We start from the raw sequence: 18,484 nt of genomic DNA on the forward strand, positions 1-18,484 counted from the left end.
GAGATTACTGATGTTTTGGTAAGTAATGATTTGATTTGAACCAGTTAATGTATGGCGTTGTTTTGGGAAGGTGTTGATCTGATTGAGTTAATGCACGCGTCAAATGGGCCGGCCCAAGTAGGGCGCTGTGATGGGACGTGAAAGGTGGGCGAAAGATAGAAGTGGTGGTATGAGGTGGGAGTGAGGCGAGACTACCAACTCAAACATTAGGAGTAGAGATATCTATATTCCTGATCTCAATTCTCTCAAGATACATAGTGCATGTCACTGTACTACACATGCTTCCTCGTCATCCCACTAATTATTTCTGAAAAATGCTACTCCCTCCATCTCATAATATAAGAATGTTTTAGACATTAGTGTTGTGTCAACAGTCTTATATTATGGGACAGAGATATAGTATTTATATACTTAACTCATCACACATGCCACCTCATCAATTCACACTAACTATATTTCTCTCAGCATGCATGAAAATACTACTTATGTTCTATATGTACTCCCTTCATTTTTATTTACTCTATATTCTGTATATTAGATTTGTCTAAAATCAAACTTTATATGCTTTCAAAAGTTTATAGAAAAATATATTAACTTATACACCACTAAATCAATACCATTGGATTCATCATTGCATATATTTTCACATCGTATAAATTTGTTACTATAAATGCTTATATTATTTTCTACAAACTTGGTCAAACTTTATAAAGTTTGACTTAAGTTAAAGCTAACATCGTTTTTTTGAGACATGTCAAAGCTAACATATTGTCACGGGGTAGCCTTTTTTTTTAAGCACTATCACGGGGTAGCCAATTCGATTCTCGTCGAGAGCCCATTGTGCGTGTTTAGGCCCTGCTTCAACACTGAGATTCCTTACCAGATCATGGCCCAACCCAACCGGTTGAAAGCCTGGCCCATCGCGCAACCTCGGTTTTCCACATCTCCACGAGACCACTCCCATCTCTAGAACTTTCTTCCTTGCCTCCGCCTCCACCTCCACCTCCGCCCCCCTTCCTCCTCCAGCTCCAAACCCAGGAAACCCTCGCCTCCCCTCCCGGCGTCCTATTCCCGCCGCCCGAATCCCACCCCAACCGGACCCGAGCTAGAAGGAGGAGCAGAGCAAGATGCCCCCGAAGAAGGCGGCGGCGTCGAAGGCCGACGTCGCGAAGAAGCAGAAGGTCGTGGAGGACAAGACCTTCGGGCTCAAGAACAAGAACAAGAGCAAGAACGTCCAGAAGTACGTCCAGTCGCTGCACCAGTCCGTCCAGCCCAAACCCGACCCGACCAAGACCGCCGCCAAGGCACGGGGAACACTCAGATCGAAGCCGTCAATTCCCTCATCAGATGTTTGCTCCTCTGACCTTTTTTTCTTGTTTGTGGATGTGGATGCGCAGAAGAAGAAGGAGGAGGAGAAGGCGCGCGAGAAGGAGCTCAACGATCTATTCAAGGTCGCCGTCAGCCAGCCCAAGGTCCCCGTTGGTATGGCCTCCTCCCCTTATCACCCAGTTTTGAGCGTATAGGTCTCTTCTAGTGGATTTATTAAGAATCCCTTACTGTGGATATGAAGTTGTTGTGAATTGATATGTGGTGTATACGGTAGTGTGCAAGTGCTTCTGGTAATACTGGTGACTGGTGTTGATTTGTTCTAATGTAGGAAGGGTTTGGTCAGTTCTTTCTATGTAAACATGTTAGCTCTTTCAAGTCTTGCAGATTGCGATGTTTCATTACGATATTTTAGTACTGGTAGTTTGTTCAAAAGATTGCTATTCTTGTGACAGATGCTCATGCTTTGGTTGTGTGCTATTGTGCTTTGTGCAGGTGTCGACCCCAAGTCGATACTTTGTGAGTTCTTCAAGGCCGGACAATGTCAGAAGGGTTTTAAATGCAAGTTCTCACACGACCTGAATGTCCAAAGGAAGGGCGAGAAGATTGATATTTACAGCGACAAGCGCGATGGAGGTAAATAAATGATTGCTACTTCTTTTGTTTTGGAGTCATTCAATTTTCTCGGTAGAAATTCACATGTTCCTCTGTCATGTACAGAGGAAGAAGATACAATGGATGACTGGGACCAGGAGACCCTTGAGAAAGTTATTGCGTCAAAAAACGCAGAGTACCAGCAGAACAAACCTACTGATATTGTATGCACTATTCCGAAACTGTTATACACATTTTTCAAGCATTTCTCATTATATGATGTGTCACTTTCAACTTTCATTTTGCTCTAAAAGAATAAATAATTTGTACTAATGTTCTTGTTGGTAATATTTGTGCTAGATGATACTATATTGGTTCTATTTTACTCTTTATATTTTGTCTTCAATTCATGTTTTGCGCTCTTATCTTTAGAGGAATGTATGCATTTCAAATGGAAAGCAGTAGTGCCTTTTGCACCTATTATCATGCACTTACTGTGATGCCAATAAGTCATTTTTCCGCTGTATATGATTTTCAGTTAATTTTCTTTAATCTGGATGCAGACGCAGTTTCTTTTGGCCAATCAAATCAATGATTAGTTATTCTAGTTCCTAGAGCCACTATGGGCGCACCTGGTCTATTTTTACAAGTGATTAGATTGATACTTCCTCTGTAAACTAATGTAAGAGCGTTTAGATCACTAACTAAAGTAGTGTTCTAAACGCTCTTATATTAGTTTACGGAGGGAGTATAATCTAATTCATTGGCATGTTGTAACTTCTCTAGGCCGCAGTGTGGTTAAGATTTGTTGTTATCAAGGATTCCGAGTAGAGTTCTGTGACACATTGACTATACACAATCATAATCTCCAGAAGGAAGCAACATTATCACGTAGTAACTAAGTACACTTGCTATAATAAAACTCGGATAGTGGATGTACTCACTTGTATGGTATTGATACAAATTCTTCAGTTCTATGCTAATTAACATTTTTCATCGTGTTTGCACTTGTAACCCTGTTATGACGACATAATCAGTTTCTTGTCTTTCCATTTCTTGTTTTTTGTTGTTTAACTTGGCTGTTATAAACTTGCATTGTCTCACTATGCTTAAGGGACAACACTCATAGGACACCATCCCGAGTTAAAACAAAAATACAGTGCTGAGCACAGCATTATACGCTACTTACTTTCCTATTTATCAGATTCTGGCCCACCCCGTCGTCAAAGCGTTCTTGTTTTTAACAGGATGATGATTTTGCTAATTATTTTCCGCTGTAGGTTTGCAAGCACTTTCTTGATGCTGTGGAGAAGAAGCAGTATGGGTGGTTTTGGGTTTGTCCAAATGGCGGCAAGGAGTGCCGCTACAGGCATGCCCTTCCGCCTGGCTATATACTAAAGTCTCAGATGAAAGCCTTACTAGAGGAAGAGAGTAAGAAGGTTGCAATTGAAGATGAGATTGAAGATCAGGTAAGATGAAGATTAGCATAAATCCTTCCTGTCTGCAACAGTGAAACTATTGTTCTTTGTCTGTTGTCTAAATGACTTTATTGGCATTGCTGTGACATTCTCCACTCCTTGTTCATCTAACAGCGCAGAAAGGTTCAAACCACAACCCCTATGACTACAGAATTGTTCATGGAATGGAAAAGGAGGAAGGCAGAAGAAAAGGAAGCTGGTCTGGCGGCCTTGCGGGCGGATAGGGCTAAGAATGACCGTATGAGGTAATAACCTTATCTTCTTTTAGTGACATGTTTTGACCTGTGAGCCCTTGTGGTACCTAATGTAACTGTGATTGTTCTTGTATCCAGTGGCCGCGAGTTGTTCATGGCCGATGCAAGTGTGTTTATTGATGATGCTGAAGCATATGAAGTTTATGAAAGACGTGAAGAGCCACAAGCTAACCAGGAACAGGTTAAATTTCCCTCCTTTACTAAATCGGTCACTAGTGTGATAATCAAATACAAATGTCCTAGCATGATCAGATTGTGAGAGCAGAATGGGTCTTGGCCTTTAGAACAAGAAAGCTCTGATATAATTTCTGTTAAAAATACCTGGGGGCAGCCACACTCCCACTTAAATTTTGTCATAGTTTCTGCTGCCCTCAAAACTTCCAAAGTAGTCCCCTTGAAGTTGTCTGTTATGGACTAGATTTTCAGTTGAGAGAGGGCCATTGCCTCCAAGGTGGGGCAAGGTAGAAGGAGAATTCTTTCTATTTTCTTGCTTAACAATTTTTCTTGGCTACTCCTTTTTATAGAACATGACTCTGTTTAGCCTTTCCTAGTCTCTACCAGGACTCTGTTTTTTGGATTTTTTATGTAACGACCTAAATCATCTCAACTTAACTTAAATTCTGTAGTTGCTTACCGTACATATCGTGTGGTGTCAACTAGGACTCCTATAATGTAGCAATCCCGTCACAGCTAAATTAGACCCCAACAGGTTCCCTCCCGTGCACATGCTCTTTTAAACTACTTTAGACTATCCTGCCCCCTCGCGTAGCCCTGGAAAAATAGTTTTGAAGGTCATACTCTGCATATTTTCAAAGAAACTAATAGAAGAAGCATGTGAAGCTCCACTCCTGATGTGGTTTGTACTTTTTGTTACTTAAAAAGTTAAAATGCCTAAAACATAATTGGGCGACCCCAAGCAAGCTACCCATGTGTCCTCTTGCTAGTCAAAATTTTGATGAAGGGTTTTGTTGCCAATAAGGTTTGCCCAGTAGGGATGCGGTGGCGTTATTCTTTTGTTGTATGAAGTTGAATTGGTTCTTAATTGATATGTTTTGAGAATTTAAAACTACGTGGCTAAGATGTCAGAAATCTTGGTATCCAAATGGGGTGTTTGTTTTTACAATTTAAGGTTTGAGAAGGGGCTCCACGAAGGAATATCATCTAATTGTCATTCCAGTTTTATCCTGCATCTTATGTTACCTACTTACACCACAAAAGGCTACTTATTCTAGGGAGAATCAGAATAAATTAGGGGGGGGGGGGTTGATCCATCAACATCATGTTTAGTTGGCAATTCCCGTGAGGTATTATGCATGCTTGTTAAGAAATAAATTAATAGACAAAACTGTAACGACGGATCAAAGAAGTAATCTGTGACCACACTAAGATTTTGTTTGTGTTACATACTAACCTGAGATTATACTGTTTGAGATTCGTCCTGCATTTAATTTGGTACCATCATTTTAACTAGCTATATGATTTCTTGAAAACATAGTAAACTTGCTATATCTCCTAGCCTTTGGTATGTAAAAAAGGAAATAAGCAGGCCTGTAATCTACTCTGTGTGTGTGTGTGGGGGGGGGGGGGGTAGATCCATCAACATCATGTTTAGTTGGCAATTCCCATGAGGTATTATGCATGCTTGCTAAGAAATAAATTAATAGACAAAACTGTAAGGACGGATCAAAGAAGTAATCTGTGACCACACTAAGATTTTGTTTGTGTTACATACACACCTGAGACTATACTGTTTGAGATTCGTCTTGCATTTAATTTGGTAGCATCATTTTAACTAGCTATATGATTTCTTGAAAACATAGTTAACTTGCTATATCTCCTAGTCTTTGGAATGTAAAAGAGGAAATAAGCAGGTCTGTAATCTAGTGTTAAGAATTGGAATTCTATGCTGGAAAGTTTTTGTTACTTGCTAGTTTAAAGCGATTTGCTTTAGTGCATACATTAGTATGGAGTTTAATAGTACAACCAAAATGCTGGCTGATCTACACAAATGGTATTCTATACGTTAGTCTGTGTATTGATGTATATGTTTTAAACTTGCTTCCATAGGGCAAGAAAAGTCAGGATGAAGGTCCAAGCTCATCAACATCTAATGGCAAGGAGGCCGATGAGGAGCTGGATGATGAAGATATAGATGATGACGATGACCTCGACCTTGACGAATTAAATGAACTTGAAGCAAGCCTGTCGAGAACTTCCATTCAAATTCGAGAACCAGGTGAGGGGACATCATCTTGAACAGGGAGGTCATTGAGAAGTCGTACTCCATTTTTGCGCTCCAAATCGGCCTACTTGCTTTATTAGATACAGAAGGGTGGAGCATAGATGCAAGTGGACATTAGTTTCAAGTGACTATGATCATCATCTGTTTTGAGGGAGCGATGATTAACTGATGATGCCCAGTGTTAAGAACATGACATTTGATGTTTCCTGTGTTGCCTTGTTGTCTTTGTGGGAGTTATTTTGCTACTTTGTGAATAACAGCACCAACGTTTTTCTAGCCTTGTGCAAAACCTATATGGAAAACCTTGGTGCGGACCTATTTATAAGTGGTGGCCCAGGATTGTAGTCTTTTTATCCCCTTTGTTTAACAGAATTTGTGGATCTTAGATCACCTTGGGGTGTGTGTGTGCATCAAGAATCAGCACATTTCTGTTGGTTCCTTTTTTGTTCATTCCATTTTGCTTTTTTTTTATTTTTTACTACTTCCTCCGTCCCGAAATACTTGTCGAAGAAATGCATAAAAATGAATGTATCTAGAACTATAAAATACATTTAGATACATCCATTCCTCTGACCAGTATTTCTGGACGGAGGGAGTATTTGTTCCGCGATCTGCTCAATGCCGTGATACGTTAATGTGGCGTATCTTGGAGAACCAGGGCTTATTCAGATGTCAGAATGTAACAGCTTCGCAACTTTATGCCTCAATATCGTCTCGTGATTCTCGTCCAAAGCCCGACTGGTGCTACGAGCCTACGAGGCACCCCGTCCCTATTGCTGCAGGTCCAACGAGCAGAACGGGTAGCAGCGTGTGTAACTGTAACTTAAGCCCTAGGCAGAGTTGCATTCTCCCTGGCCCAGCTCAACTTTTGTCGAGTGTACTTTTGACGAGTGAGTGAGTACATCGGCCAGTTGTGTCACTGAGAGGACACAGGTGATTACAGCGATATGGTTGATCGATGGCGTGTCCGTGACTCTGCTTCGAGGCACACCCTCCATTCCACAATGTACTGCACATAGTTTGTTCTTCAAATCAAAAATCACAAAGTTTGATCAGGTTTATTAAGAAAAATATCAACAATAATATGAAAGTCTATCTTTTGTTTTATGCAGTCATATGAATTTGATGATGAGGGTTGCTACGTGTCGGTCGGTGAATATAATATATAGTGCGCACACTCGTACGTACTTGAGATTTTTTTTTCCGGTAAAGTGGAGCCACAAGAACCGGAGTGCACATACATACATATATATTTGGCATCCTGCTGCTCAACTTAGCATCTCTTTCCGGGTAAATCTGGCTTTGATCGATCCACATTAGACATTATTAGTCGGAGCATCTGAAAGACCGGGAACGAACCGAAAGGCGGGAAAGCCCTGCTACTTTTCGGCAGCAATATTAATTGCGTGGTGCATTTAGTAGAATCCCTATAAAGACTTATATTTAGGAACGAAGGGAGTATGTCGGACACACAACAACACGTACTCCCTTCGTCTGAGAATACTTGTCATCAAAATGAATAAAAAAATATGTACCTACAATTAAAATACATCTAGGTATATCCTCTTTTATTCATTTTGATGACAAGTATTTCCGGACGAAGGGAGTACGTACTTAGAATTTGCACTTTGCTGCGGCGACTGGCTTCTCATTTCTTCTTGGCGCCGGCGGGCGCGGCTGGCGGTTTGGCGGTCCCGCCTTTCTTGCCGCCCGCATCGCAGACGAGCCCCGACGCCGTGGCCACGGCGGCCCTACGATGTGCTTGGCGATGCTCTCCTTGACCTGGCCCCGCCGCGGCAGCGGGTTCCCCGACGGCGTCTTGCAGATGCAGCGGTTGGCCGGAGCGCGGCAGCTAGTCGACATTGCTGAATTGCAGAGGTGTACTAGCTGCTTGCTCACCCTCTGCGGCTGCGCTCTCTCTAGCCTGGTCAGGGAGGGAGGGAGTGTTTTGAGGATGAAGTTGGCACCAGCCGATCGAGTTTAAATAGTGAAGCAAAAGGGGTAGCCAAGGATGGATGGATGGATGCATGAGCCCACTGCACCAACCGGCCGTGGCTGGGGATGGATGAGGAGAAGCCGGGGAGGACCGGGCCGGGGGGTGACTTGGACTCGGGAGTGTGGACTGACAGTCAAGGCCGTGGTGGCACTCTCTTGTTTGACTCGAGTGGCAAGCCGGGGCCGGGCCGGGGGCAGGTGGTGGCCGGCGAGGAGCGAGCGTGCCGTGGTGTTGTCAGTACATGGAAAGGTCGGTCGGAGATGGGAGGTAGCGAGGTTCCAGCATGCGGGAAAGCTCAACACGCAGATCGTGGCCCGTGCCATTCGTTGGGCAGCACATATGGGCATGTTTGGTTGCCATTGTGAACAGTTCCTGCATCGCATACATTTCTCAACCCAGCCTGGTTGAGTAAAAACAGGCCTTAATACGCCATGTGTAAGTTGTTTGGTTGCCTGTATCTAGTGTTCCTGCATTAGGTAGTACGCAAGTGCACTTTGTTTGGTTGCCTGCATTGGCCCTAGCGGCACATGAACACGGCGTTTGGTTGCATACGGCGTACATATTGTGCTTACCTTGTACCCTAGTTGGTGAGCTTACCCACAATGATCACACCTAGCACACCAACGCCACAACACAACAATGACGATGAACTGGGCGAAGATAATGAAGTTCTTCAGCTTCAGCCCAAATTGACGATCCACCTTAGCACCTTCCACTTTGACACCTCCAACCTTGACACTGTCAACACTGCTGCCTCCATGTTTACACATCCAATTGGAGTAAGCTTGTTCTGCTGCATGCCTAGTCTTGAACCCTCTATAGCTGTTGTTGCTATACGATACCACTTGTGCATTGGCTTCTTCCCATGAACTATAAACCCCTAGAGCCTCGATGAACACGACATATCACTTGCCCTAGCAATGCACAAGAGCAACAGTTGAAGCAGCAAATCAATGAAGCACATAAGTAGCAAGCAAAGTAGCACACAAACAACAATGGAGCAGAAGAGAATTAAAGCATGCATGATCATACATCATAGCAAGTTCAACCTAGCACTACCTTGGTGTTAACCTACCACCACATCCAAAAGAGGGTGTCGTCCTACCACCGCAAGTTCACCATCAGCGTGAGGGGTTAGTATATACCACCTCACTAAAATATACAGACCATCATTTTTTTCAGCCCTAGCTACACAAAATGTACATCGTCATCGTCGTCGTCGTCGCCACCGCCATCGCCATCGGGGATCATGCACGCTCACAGGCAGCACTACTCTAGTAGTAGTGCTCGCCCAGCCAGCTCCTGAGCCACAGCACCCTGTGAGCGTCTGTCATGGCAACGAACCTAACACCCTGGGCCTTGTTGTCAAGCAGGTGGCTGAGAGCTGCCATGAGACCCTCGCGCTGAAGCCACCCTGGGTCATGACAACGCCATATATGTCAGGGTGGACGTCGAGGGGTTTGCCCTCCCTGATGGCTGTTGCCACCTCCATCACTGCCTCTGTCATGCTGCAAAAGACATTGATTTTCTCCTCCATCAGGCCTCCTCTCTTCCTCTTCCTATCATGGACGGGGTCAAATGGCTTGTCGAAGGGCTTCGCAGCTGGCTTGTCAAGGCCATCAAGGACCTCTACGTCCGGGGTCCCAGGAAAGTCTGGCATGGGAGAACCAAGAGGCTCCCCCAAGCCCATGGCATGCTTCCCAGTTGCCAGCCCGCAGGAGAAGATGTGCTGCATCTGGCTGTAGTTTTGTATGGGTGTGTTGAGGAACTCAGCATTCCTTGGGTGGTCCTAAGAATGAAACACAAGTGTTGTTAGTTGCAATTAGGACTAGGCAATGGTGGACAGTATAAAAAGGAGGAGGGCTGTGAGCTAACCGCGACATGGCCGGCGTAGTGCTCTGCCTCTGAGGGAGTCCTGGATAAGGGGGTATCCGGACAGCCGGACTATATACTTTGGCCGGACTGTTGGACTATGAAGATACAAGATAGAAGACTTCGTCCCGTGTCCGGATGGGACTCTCCTTGGCGTGGAAGGCAAGCTTGGCGATTCGGATGTAGATCTCCTTCTCTGTAAACCGACCCTGTGTAACCCTAGCCCCCTCCGGTGTCTATATAAACCAGAGGGTTTAGTTCGTAGGACAGAACAACAATCATACCATAGGCTAGCTTCTAGGGTTTAGCCTCTCTGATCTCGTGGTAGATCAACTCTTGTAATACTCATATCATTAAGATCAATCAAGTAGGAAGTAGGGTATTACCTCCATCGAGAGGGCCCGAACCTGGGTAAACATCGTGTCCCCAGCCTCCTGTTACCATTAGCCTTAGACACACAGTTCGGGACCCCCTACCCGAGATCCACCAGTTTTGACACAGACATTGGTGCTTTCATTGAGAGTTCCTCTGTGTCATCGCTGTAAGGCTCGATGGCTTCTCCAATCTTCAAAAATGCCGTCCTGGGTGAGACTTTTCTCCCCGGACAGATCTTCATGTTCGGCGGCTTCGCATTGCGGGCCAACTCGCTTGGCCATCTGGAGCAGACCGATAGCTACGCCCCTGGCCATCAGGTCAGGTTTGGAAACCTAAACTACACTGCCGACATCCGCGGAGACTTGATCTTCGACGGATTCGGGCCCATGTCAGGAGTGCCGAACGATCACGACGTGCATGACCTAGATCAGCAGTCAGACAGTATTTGGAACAACACACCTGCTACAGCTCCGGACTTCGTTCTAGAGCAGGTCGTGCCTTCCGAGGACGGGTGGATGGACCCCGCCCCGAAGGCCGCACACTCATCGGCTTTGGAGCCGAACACAGACTCCTCTCCTAAGGAAATCTGTATTTCCGGACCCTCGGACTTGTCTTCGGCCGTATGTTCCGGACCGCGCGCATCCGGGCCCATCGAATCTAACTGGACTCCAGTTATGGAGTTCATCGCCGCGGATATCTTTCAGCACTCGCCCTTCGGAGACGTGCTAGATTCATTAAGGTCTCTCTCTCTATCAGGAGACTCCTGACCGAACTATGTCCGTCTCGAGTGGGAAGCTGGCGACGAAGAAATTCGTTACCCACCCACCACCCACTTAATAGCCACGGTCGATGACTTGACCGACGTGCTTAACTCCGATTCCGAAGACATCGACGGTATAGACGACGATGCGGGAGAAGAACAGGAACCACCGCCCACAGGGCGCTGGACTGCCACCTCTTCATATGATATATATATATATATATATATATATATATATATATATATATAATACTCCCAAAGAAACCAATGGCGATGAGGCAATGGGAGATAACCCCTCGGGGAAGAAATCAAAACATGGGCATCATCGGCGCCGCTCCAAGCCCGCCACAACAACACCGACACTGGAGAAGAAAATCCAGATGGTGCTGAAGAGGAATACGATCCTGATCAACCCACCTTCGAGCAAGCCGAACAGGAACACGAGCAGGCTAGCCCAGACGAACAGGCGACAGACGGATACTTGGAGGACGATAACTATATGCCTCCCTCCGAAGACGAGGTGAGCCTCGGTGACGACGAATTCGGCGTACCAGAGGATCCCATAGAGCAGGAGTGCTTCAAGTGCAGGCTTATAGCCACTGCAAGAAGCCTGAAAAAGAAGCAGCAGCAGCTCCAAGATGACCAAGATCTGCTCGTAGACAAATGGACCGAAGTCCTGGCGGCCGAGGAATACGGACTCGAGCCCCCAAGTAGGGGATACCCAAAGCACAAACCGCTAGAAGAAGAGGCCGAAGAGCCTGAACTTCCAGCACAAGATGAGGCTGACCGGCCACCCCGTGGCCGGGATAAAATGACATATCAGGCCGGACACCAGCCCGCACCCCCACGCCGGTTCACTACGGCCCGGGGCAATACGCAGGACCTGCGAGACATATTGGAAAACAACGCAGGACAACCAAGATCGATCTACGGATCACGGGGGCGCGCCACAGCTCATGACACCGATCGTCATGCCGGATACAATACTGATAAATCCGGCCGGGCCGGACATAACTGACCCGACCTAATCGGACTACGCCGCGACATAGCCCGGCACAGAGGCGCCGCACACCCCCTCTGCTTCACTGATGAAGTAATGGAACATGAATTCCCAGAAGGATTTAAACCCATCAACATCGAGTCATACGATGGCACAACAGACTCCGCGGTGTGGATCGAAAATTTTCTTCTCCACATTCACATGGCCCACGGTGATGACCTACATGCCATCAAGTATCTCCCACTCAAGCTTAAAGGGCCAGCAAGACACTGGCTGAATAGCCTGCCAGCAAACTCCATTGGCAGTTGGGAAAATCTTGAGGACGCATTCCTCGATAACTTCCAGGGCACCTACGTGCGACCATCGGATGCTGATGACTTAAGTCACATTACCCAACAGCCCGGAGAGTCAGCTAGGAAATTCTGGACTCGGTTCCTAACTAAAAAGAACCAAATTGTCGACTGTCCGGACGCCGAGGCCCTGGCGGCCTTTAAGCATAATATCCGTGACGAATGGCTTGCCCGACACCTCGGCCAAGAAAAACCGAAGACCACCCTCACGATACTAATGACCCGCTTTTGCGCGGGTGAGGACAGCTGGCTGGCTCGCAGTAACACCGCGCCAGGAAACCCTGGCACTTCAGATATCCGTGACAGTAACAGAAAGCCACGGCGCAACAGACACAAGCGTCGAAACAATGGCGATAATGCTGAGGATACGGCAGTCAATGCCGGATTCAACAACTCCAAATCCGGTCAGCGGAAGAAGCTGTTCAAAAGAAACATTCCGGGATCGTCCAGTCTGGACCGCATACTCGACCGCTCGTGCCAGATTCACGGCACCCCCGATAAACCAGCCAATCACACTAACAGAGATTGCTAGGTGTTCAAATAGGCCGGTAAGATAAATGCCGAGAACAAGGACAAGGGGCTGCACAACGATGATGACGAGGAGCCCCGACGTCCGAACACTGGAGGATAGAAGAAATTGCATCCCCAGGTAAAAACGGTGAACACGATCTATGCCGCTCACATCCCCAAATGGGAGCAAAAACGTGCACTCAGGGATGTCTATGCGATGGAGCCCGTCGCCCCAAAATTCAACCCATGGTCATCCTGCCCGATCACCTTTGATCATAGGGACCATCCCATCAGCATCCGTCATGGCGGCTCAGCCGCATTGGTCCCTGACCCAATCATCGATGGATTCCACCTCACGTGAGTTCTCATGGACGGTGGCAGCAGCCTGAACCTGCTTTATCAGGACACAGTGCGTAAAATGGGCATCGATCCGTCACGGATCAAACCCACTAAAACTACCTTCAAAGGTGTAATTCCAGGGGTAGAGGCCCGCTGCACGGACTCAATAACACTCGAAGTGGTCTTCGGATCTCCAGATAACTTCCGAAGCGAGGAGTTAATCTTTGATATCGTCCCTTTCTGTAGCGGCTACCATGCACTACTTGGATGAACCACGTTCGCTCGATTCAATGCGGTACCACACTATGCATACCTCAAGCTCAAAATGCCAGGACCTCATGTGGTCATAACAGTCAATGGAAATACAGACTGCTCCCTCCGTACGGAAGAGCACACTGCGGCCCTCGCGGCAGAAGTACAAAGCAGCCTCCTCCGACAAATAGCCAATTCGACAACGACAACCCCGAACACCGTCAAGCGAGTCTAGAGTACCCCGCAACAGGACCGTCAGGCACACCAGGAGCTCGATTAGCAATCCGGCCTCCACCCCAGCCCCATTCAGGCGGCGTTCGTGCCACGCATACATAAATACGTGCTCAAAATACCATGGGCATAGGTGGAGGTGAGACGACAATGCGGCCGGAGTGCGGCTCAGCCGCCATGAGGCCCGCATACCATTTTTTCTTTTTTTTCAGGACCCCACTTTCAGGCAGCCCCTTCAAAGAGATCGGATAACCGGACTCACTACAGAGGGGACACCAAGGAGGCAAGAGGCTTTGCACACAAGGGAATACTCAGGTGGTCTTCTTCAATGATCGTTATACCTGTTCTTACATACCCATACCGGTTCTTCTGGACGAGCACCTCAGTAGAGAAAGCCGAAAATTAACCGTCATGATGCGGCGAGAGCTGGTCGCTGTTCGCGAGGTACTAAATCCCTAAAGATTTCTTTCCGCTTAAGGCGAGGAATCGGCCTTGCCCGATTTAGGCGTGTATAACGCCGCAGTTCGGCCTTCCGAATACTAGGGGCTTAGTGAGAGTTATAAAGCCAAATAGTTCGATTGCCTTGTTCGCTGCGCTAAACACCTCCTTAAAGGAGCAAGAATTTGGAAAAAAGAGTGTTTGGATTTTCCACGAACACCCCAGTACTAGTTACAAGGGGGCGGAAGCCGACGACTGGCCTACTTTCAGATTTTGATAAACAACCGCAGAGAAGGTAATATTTTAAATCAAACAAAGCGTTATATAGCGCAATCAAACTCCTCCTTATATTACACAGACGACATGAGTACATTTACTCAAAAAATATGTTCTTAGGACATTCATTTGCCACAAGTCGAGCGCCTTTCATAATGCCATCATAATATTTTTCGGGGTAGCGATGCTCCTTGCCCTTCGGGGGTCCATCCTTCACGAGCTTCTCAGCATCCAGTTTGGCCCAATGCATCTTCGCGCGGGCAAGGGCCCGTCGGGCACCCTCAATACATACAGACTGCTTGATAACTTCTAGCTGTGGACAGGCATGCACCATCCGCTTCACCAGGCTAAAGTAGCTGCCGGGCAGGGGCTCGCCAGGCCACATCCGGACTATGAGGTCCTTCATGGCCTGTTCGGCCGCATTGTGGAGTTCGACCAACTGCTTCAGTTGGTCACTTAGAGGCATCGGGTGTTTGGCCCCAGTATATTGGGACCAGAACAGCTTCTCCGTGGAGCGCCCCTCTTCAGCGCGATAGAACTCCGCGACATCCGAAATGCTGCATGGCAGATCTGCGAATGCCCCTGGAGAGCTCCGGATTAGTGTAAGTACAAGAAATGACTCCTCCACATGCTTGCTTTGCATAAAGAATGCCTTACCCTCCGCTATCTTCTTGGCCGCCCGGATTTCCTGGAGGGCCTTTTGGGCTTCGGCCTTGGCGTCGGCCGCGCTCTAGAGGGCCATCGCAAGCTCAGACGCTTGCGTCTTGAAGTCATGCTCCAAGGAGTCGAACTTCTTGCCGAACTCCTGGAGCTCTTACTGTACTTCTCCCACCTGAGCATCTTGCTTCTCGCGCTCGGTGCGCTCCGTATTCGCCTTGGCTTCGGCTGCGGACAGCGCTTCCTTCAGGGCTGCCACTTCGGTCGCGGTCCCTATCAAAAGCCATGATGTTTTTTTACCATTACCAACTTTTTATCCTCTATAAGACATATGGACGGGGTTTCACTTACCTTTGTTCTCCTCGAGCTGCTTCTTTACGAGGCCGAGCTCTTCTTTGGCCTGCCCCAGTTTGCGCTTGAGTCCGGCAACCTCAGCCGTGCACGCAGCGGCGGTCAGCAGCAGTGCCTGTTTGTTCATACAGACAAGTACTATTAGCTTTCTGTGTTTTTTTAGTTGACCCTCAGTTTGGCTTTTCTTTCCGAATACCAACCAGAGTATCAGAGGCTACTGTCTATCGGGTGATATTTCCTCACACTCTTTTACCTCAAAGCCTGTTAGCAGGCTGGTGCAGGCTTCGGTCAATCCGCTCTTGGCGAACCAAACCTTCTCAATCACCGTACTCATAAGCGTACGGTGTTCATCGTCGATGGAAGCGCCTCGAAGCACTTCCAACAAATTATCCGATGCCTCCGGCTAGGCGGAGGTCATCGGCACGGCCGGCTCGCCCTCCTTCGCGAGGGACTGCTTACTGGAATCCGGAGCCTTTGTAGGCTCCGGCGCAGTAACCGGCTGGGAGCCAGACTTGCTGTGGCTCCCGTCAGCATAATCCATGGGGGTCTCACCCCCCATGTGTCAGGCGCCCGAGATTTTTCCTTGGGGCGTCTTCGGAACCATCGCCTCCTGCTCTGGCATCCTCCGGGGCAACACCTCGGTGTCATCCGAAGGTCCTGGGGAGGTGGCCGTCGGGAGTGAATTCATCTCCGACTCGTTCAGAGATTCCTCCGAAGAGGACTCCCCGAGACTGGACCCGGCCGGACTGCATATACGTGTCCGGCGTCATTATAAATCATGAGGTCAAAGTCGCACAGAAAATATTATGGAATGCGAATACTTACGACCTCGGTGGGGGTTTGCCCCTAGGTAGCAACTCCTCGTTGCTGTAGGCGGCAGTAGTGGAGTGATCTGGAAGGGACGCCTTTCCCTTCTTCGACATCCCGGCCTCCCCCGACGGGGCGACCTTCCTTTTCTTCTCCTCCCTAGCATAGGGAGGGGGCATCTCTTCATGTCCCGCGTCTTCAGGGGGGGGGGATCTTCCTCGTCATCTTCGGATGACGATTCTATCACGGCTTTGCGCCGGAGACCTTTTCTGGTCCCTGCAGCCACCTTCTTGGACCCTTCGGCCCCCTCAGTTGAGGCGGCCTTCCTCTTTCTCTCCTCCCTTTCGTGGGAGGAGTGCGCCTCGTCATCTTCTGGCGAGGCGTCCTGTGCGGCCTCGCGCCGGAGACCCTTCCGGGCCCCCGCGGCCTTCTTTTCGGCCTTTTTCTCCAGCACCTTGTAAGGCGCCGGAACTAGCATCTCCGCTAGGAGTGCGTCTACTGGGTCCTCAGGCAATGGAGCCGGGCAGTCAATCCGCTCCGCCGTCTCCACCCAATCCTGTTCGGTCAGCATGGTGACTTAAAGATCCTCCCACGAATGTACTAGGGAGGGAACATCTTATAACAATCAGAGGACTTACCGGACTGGCGAGGCGCTTTGCGCTGAGCCCACGGTCCTCGGAAAGGGGAGGAGGAACTTCACCGGTCTTGAACAGCACCTTCCAGATTTCTTTGTGCGTAGTGTCGAAGAGCTCTAGTAGCATCTGGTGTTCGGCCGGGTCGAACTCCCACATATCAAATGCCCGTCTTTGACACGGGAGAATCCAGCGAACGAGCATGACCTGGACCACGTTGACGAGCTTGATCTTCTTGTCCCTCATACTTCTAATACAGGTCTCGAGTCCGGTCAGCTCCGTGGGTTCGCCCCAGTCCAGGCCCTTCTTCTCCCAAGAAGTGAGCCGCATGGGGATTCCGGATGTGAATTTGGGGGCCGCCACCCAGTTGGCGTCGCGCGACTCGGTGATGTAGAACCACCCTGGTGGCCACCCCTTTATGGTCTCCACGAAGGAGCCGTCAAGCCATGTGATGTTCGGCATCTTGCCCACCATGGCACCTCCGCACTCCACCTGTTGACCGCTCACGATCTTCGGCTTCACGCAGAAGATTTTCAACCACAGGCCGAAGTGAGGCTTGATGCGGAGGAAGGCCTCGCACACGACGATGAACGCTGAGATGTTGAGGACGAAATTTGGGGCCAGATCGTGAAAATCTAGCCCGTAGTAGTACATGAGCCCGCGGACAAACGGGTGGAGTGGAAATCCTAGTCCGCGGACGAAATGAGGGAGAAATACTACTCTGTCCCAAGACTTCAGAGTGGGGGTAATCTGTCCCTCTACCGAAAGCCTGTGCGCGATGCTCTCGGCCAGGTATCCGGCCTCCCGAAGCTTGGTGATGTTCTCCTCTGTGACGGAGGAGGCCATCCACTTGCCTCCCGCTCCGGACAGGTTGTGGTCCTACGGAGAAGGTGAGAACTTGGGCGCTGGAGCTCGAGGGTGCGAGAACAGATGAGAAAAGGAGGAAGAAGGCATGGGTAAAAATGGGAGATCTCTGTCCCTTTATAAAGGCGATGTAGAATGTGCGCCTCCCCACTTGCCTCTCGAAATCTCTTATTTTCCCAAGCGCCTCGATTGATGGCGCTGGTTGGGTTACCCATACCCGTATTGATGGAGATCCCGTGATAAGGGGACACGATCTCTGCTTTGACAAGACGTGCCAAAGAAACCGCCTCGCAATGTGTGCGGAAGCAGGTTGTAGAAAACGGGTCGAATAATTACCGAGCCGTGGCATGATGTCACACTACGAAGAGTTGTCAGCAGATTAGATTCTTGGATTATTATTCTCTCTACGGTGGTATATGGAATTTATCTTGCAGAGCTGGACACGGTCACTATGTTCGGAACTTATCTTGAAGTATTCGGAGATGGAACCCACCTCGCAATGCCGAAGACAATCTATGCGCCGGACTCATCGTCATTGAAGCCTGGTTCAGGGGCTACTGAGGGAGTCCTAGATAAGGGGGTATCCGGACAGCCGGATGATAACCCACAAGTATAGGGGATCGCAACAGTTTTCGAGGGTAGAGTATTCAACCCAAATTTATTGATCCGACACAAGGGGAGCCAAAGAATATTCTCAAGTATTAGCAGCTGAGTTGTCAATTCAACCACACCTGGAAACTTAGTATCTGCAGCAAAGTATTTAGTAGCAAAGTAATATGATAGTGGTGGTAACGGTAACAGAAGTAAAGACAGCAAAAGTAATGTTTTTGGTATTTTGTAGTGATTGTAACAGTAGCAACCGAAAAGTAAATAAGCGAGA

General features: G+C 48.2%; 1 protein-coding gene across 1 annotated transcript; it reads left to right on the forward strand.

The window, feature by feature from the left end:
• Positions 1–971: 971 nt before the first annotated feature.
• Positions 972–6,344, forward strand: LOC123071319 (zinc finger CCCH domain-containing protein 11). Its single transcript, XM_044494852.1, has 8 exons — positions 972–1,304; positions 1,398–1,482; positions 1,822–1,962; positions 2,047–2,144; positions 3,201–3,389; positions 3,513–3,643; positions 3,731–3,833; positions 5,720–6,344. The coding sequence occupies exons 1-8, from the start codon at positions 1,128–1,130 to the stop codon at positions 5,906–5,908; spliced, it is 1,113 nt and encodes a 370-aa protein (XP_044350787.1). The 5' UTR covers positions 972–1,127; the 3' UTR covers positions 5,909–6,344.
• Positions 6,345–18,484: the final 12,140 nt, after the last annotated feature.

The sequence above is a fragment of the Triticum aestivum genome, chromosome 3B (genome assembly GCF_018294505.1).
Source record: "Triticum aestivum cultivar Chinese Spring chromosome 3B, IWGSC CS RefSeq v2.1, whole genome shotgun sequence".
NCBI classification, from domain to species: domain Eukaryota; kingdom Viridiplantae; phylum Streptophyta; class Magnoliopsida; order Poales; family Poaceae; genus Triticum; species Triticum aestivum.

Excerpts from the sequence above, each read along its gene's own strand:
- LOC123071319 (XM_044494852.1), top strand. The coding sequence starts at position 1,128 with ATGCCCCCGAAGAAGGCGGCGGCGTCGAAGGCCGACGTCGCGAAGAAG. Across the intron at positions 1,305-1,397 it reads CGACCAAGACCGCCGCCAAG|AAGAAGAAGGAGGAGGAGAA; the intron begins GCACGGGGAACA and ends GTGGATGCGCAG. Across the intron at positions 2,145-3,200 it reads AGAACAAACCTACTGATATT|GTTTGCAAGCACTTTCTTGA; the intron begins GTATGCACTATT and ends TTTCCGCTGTAG.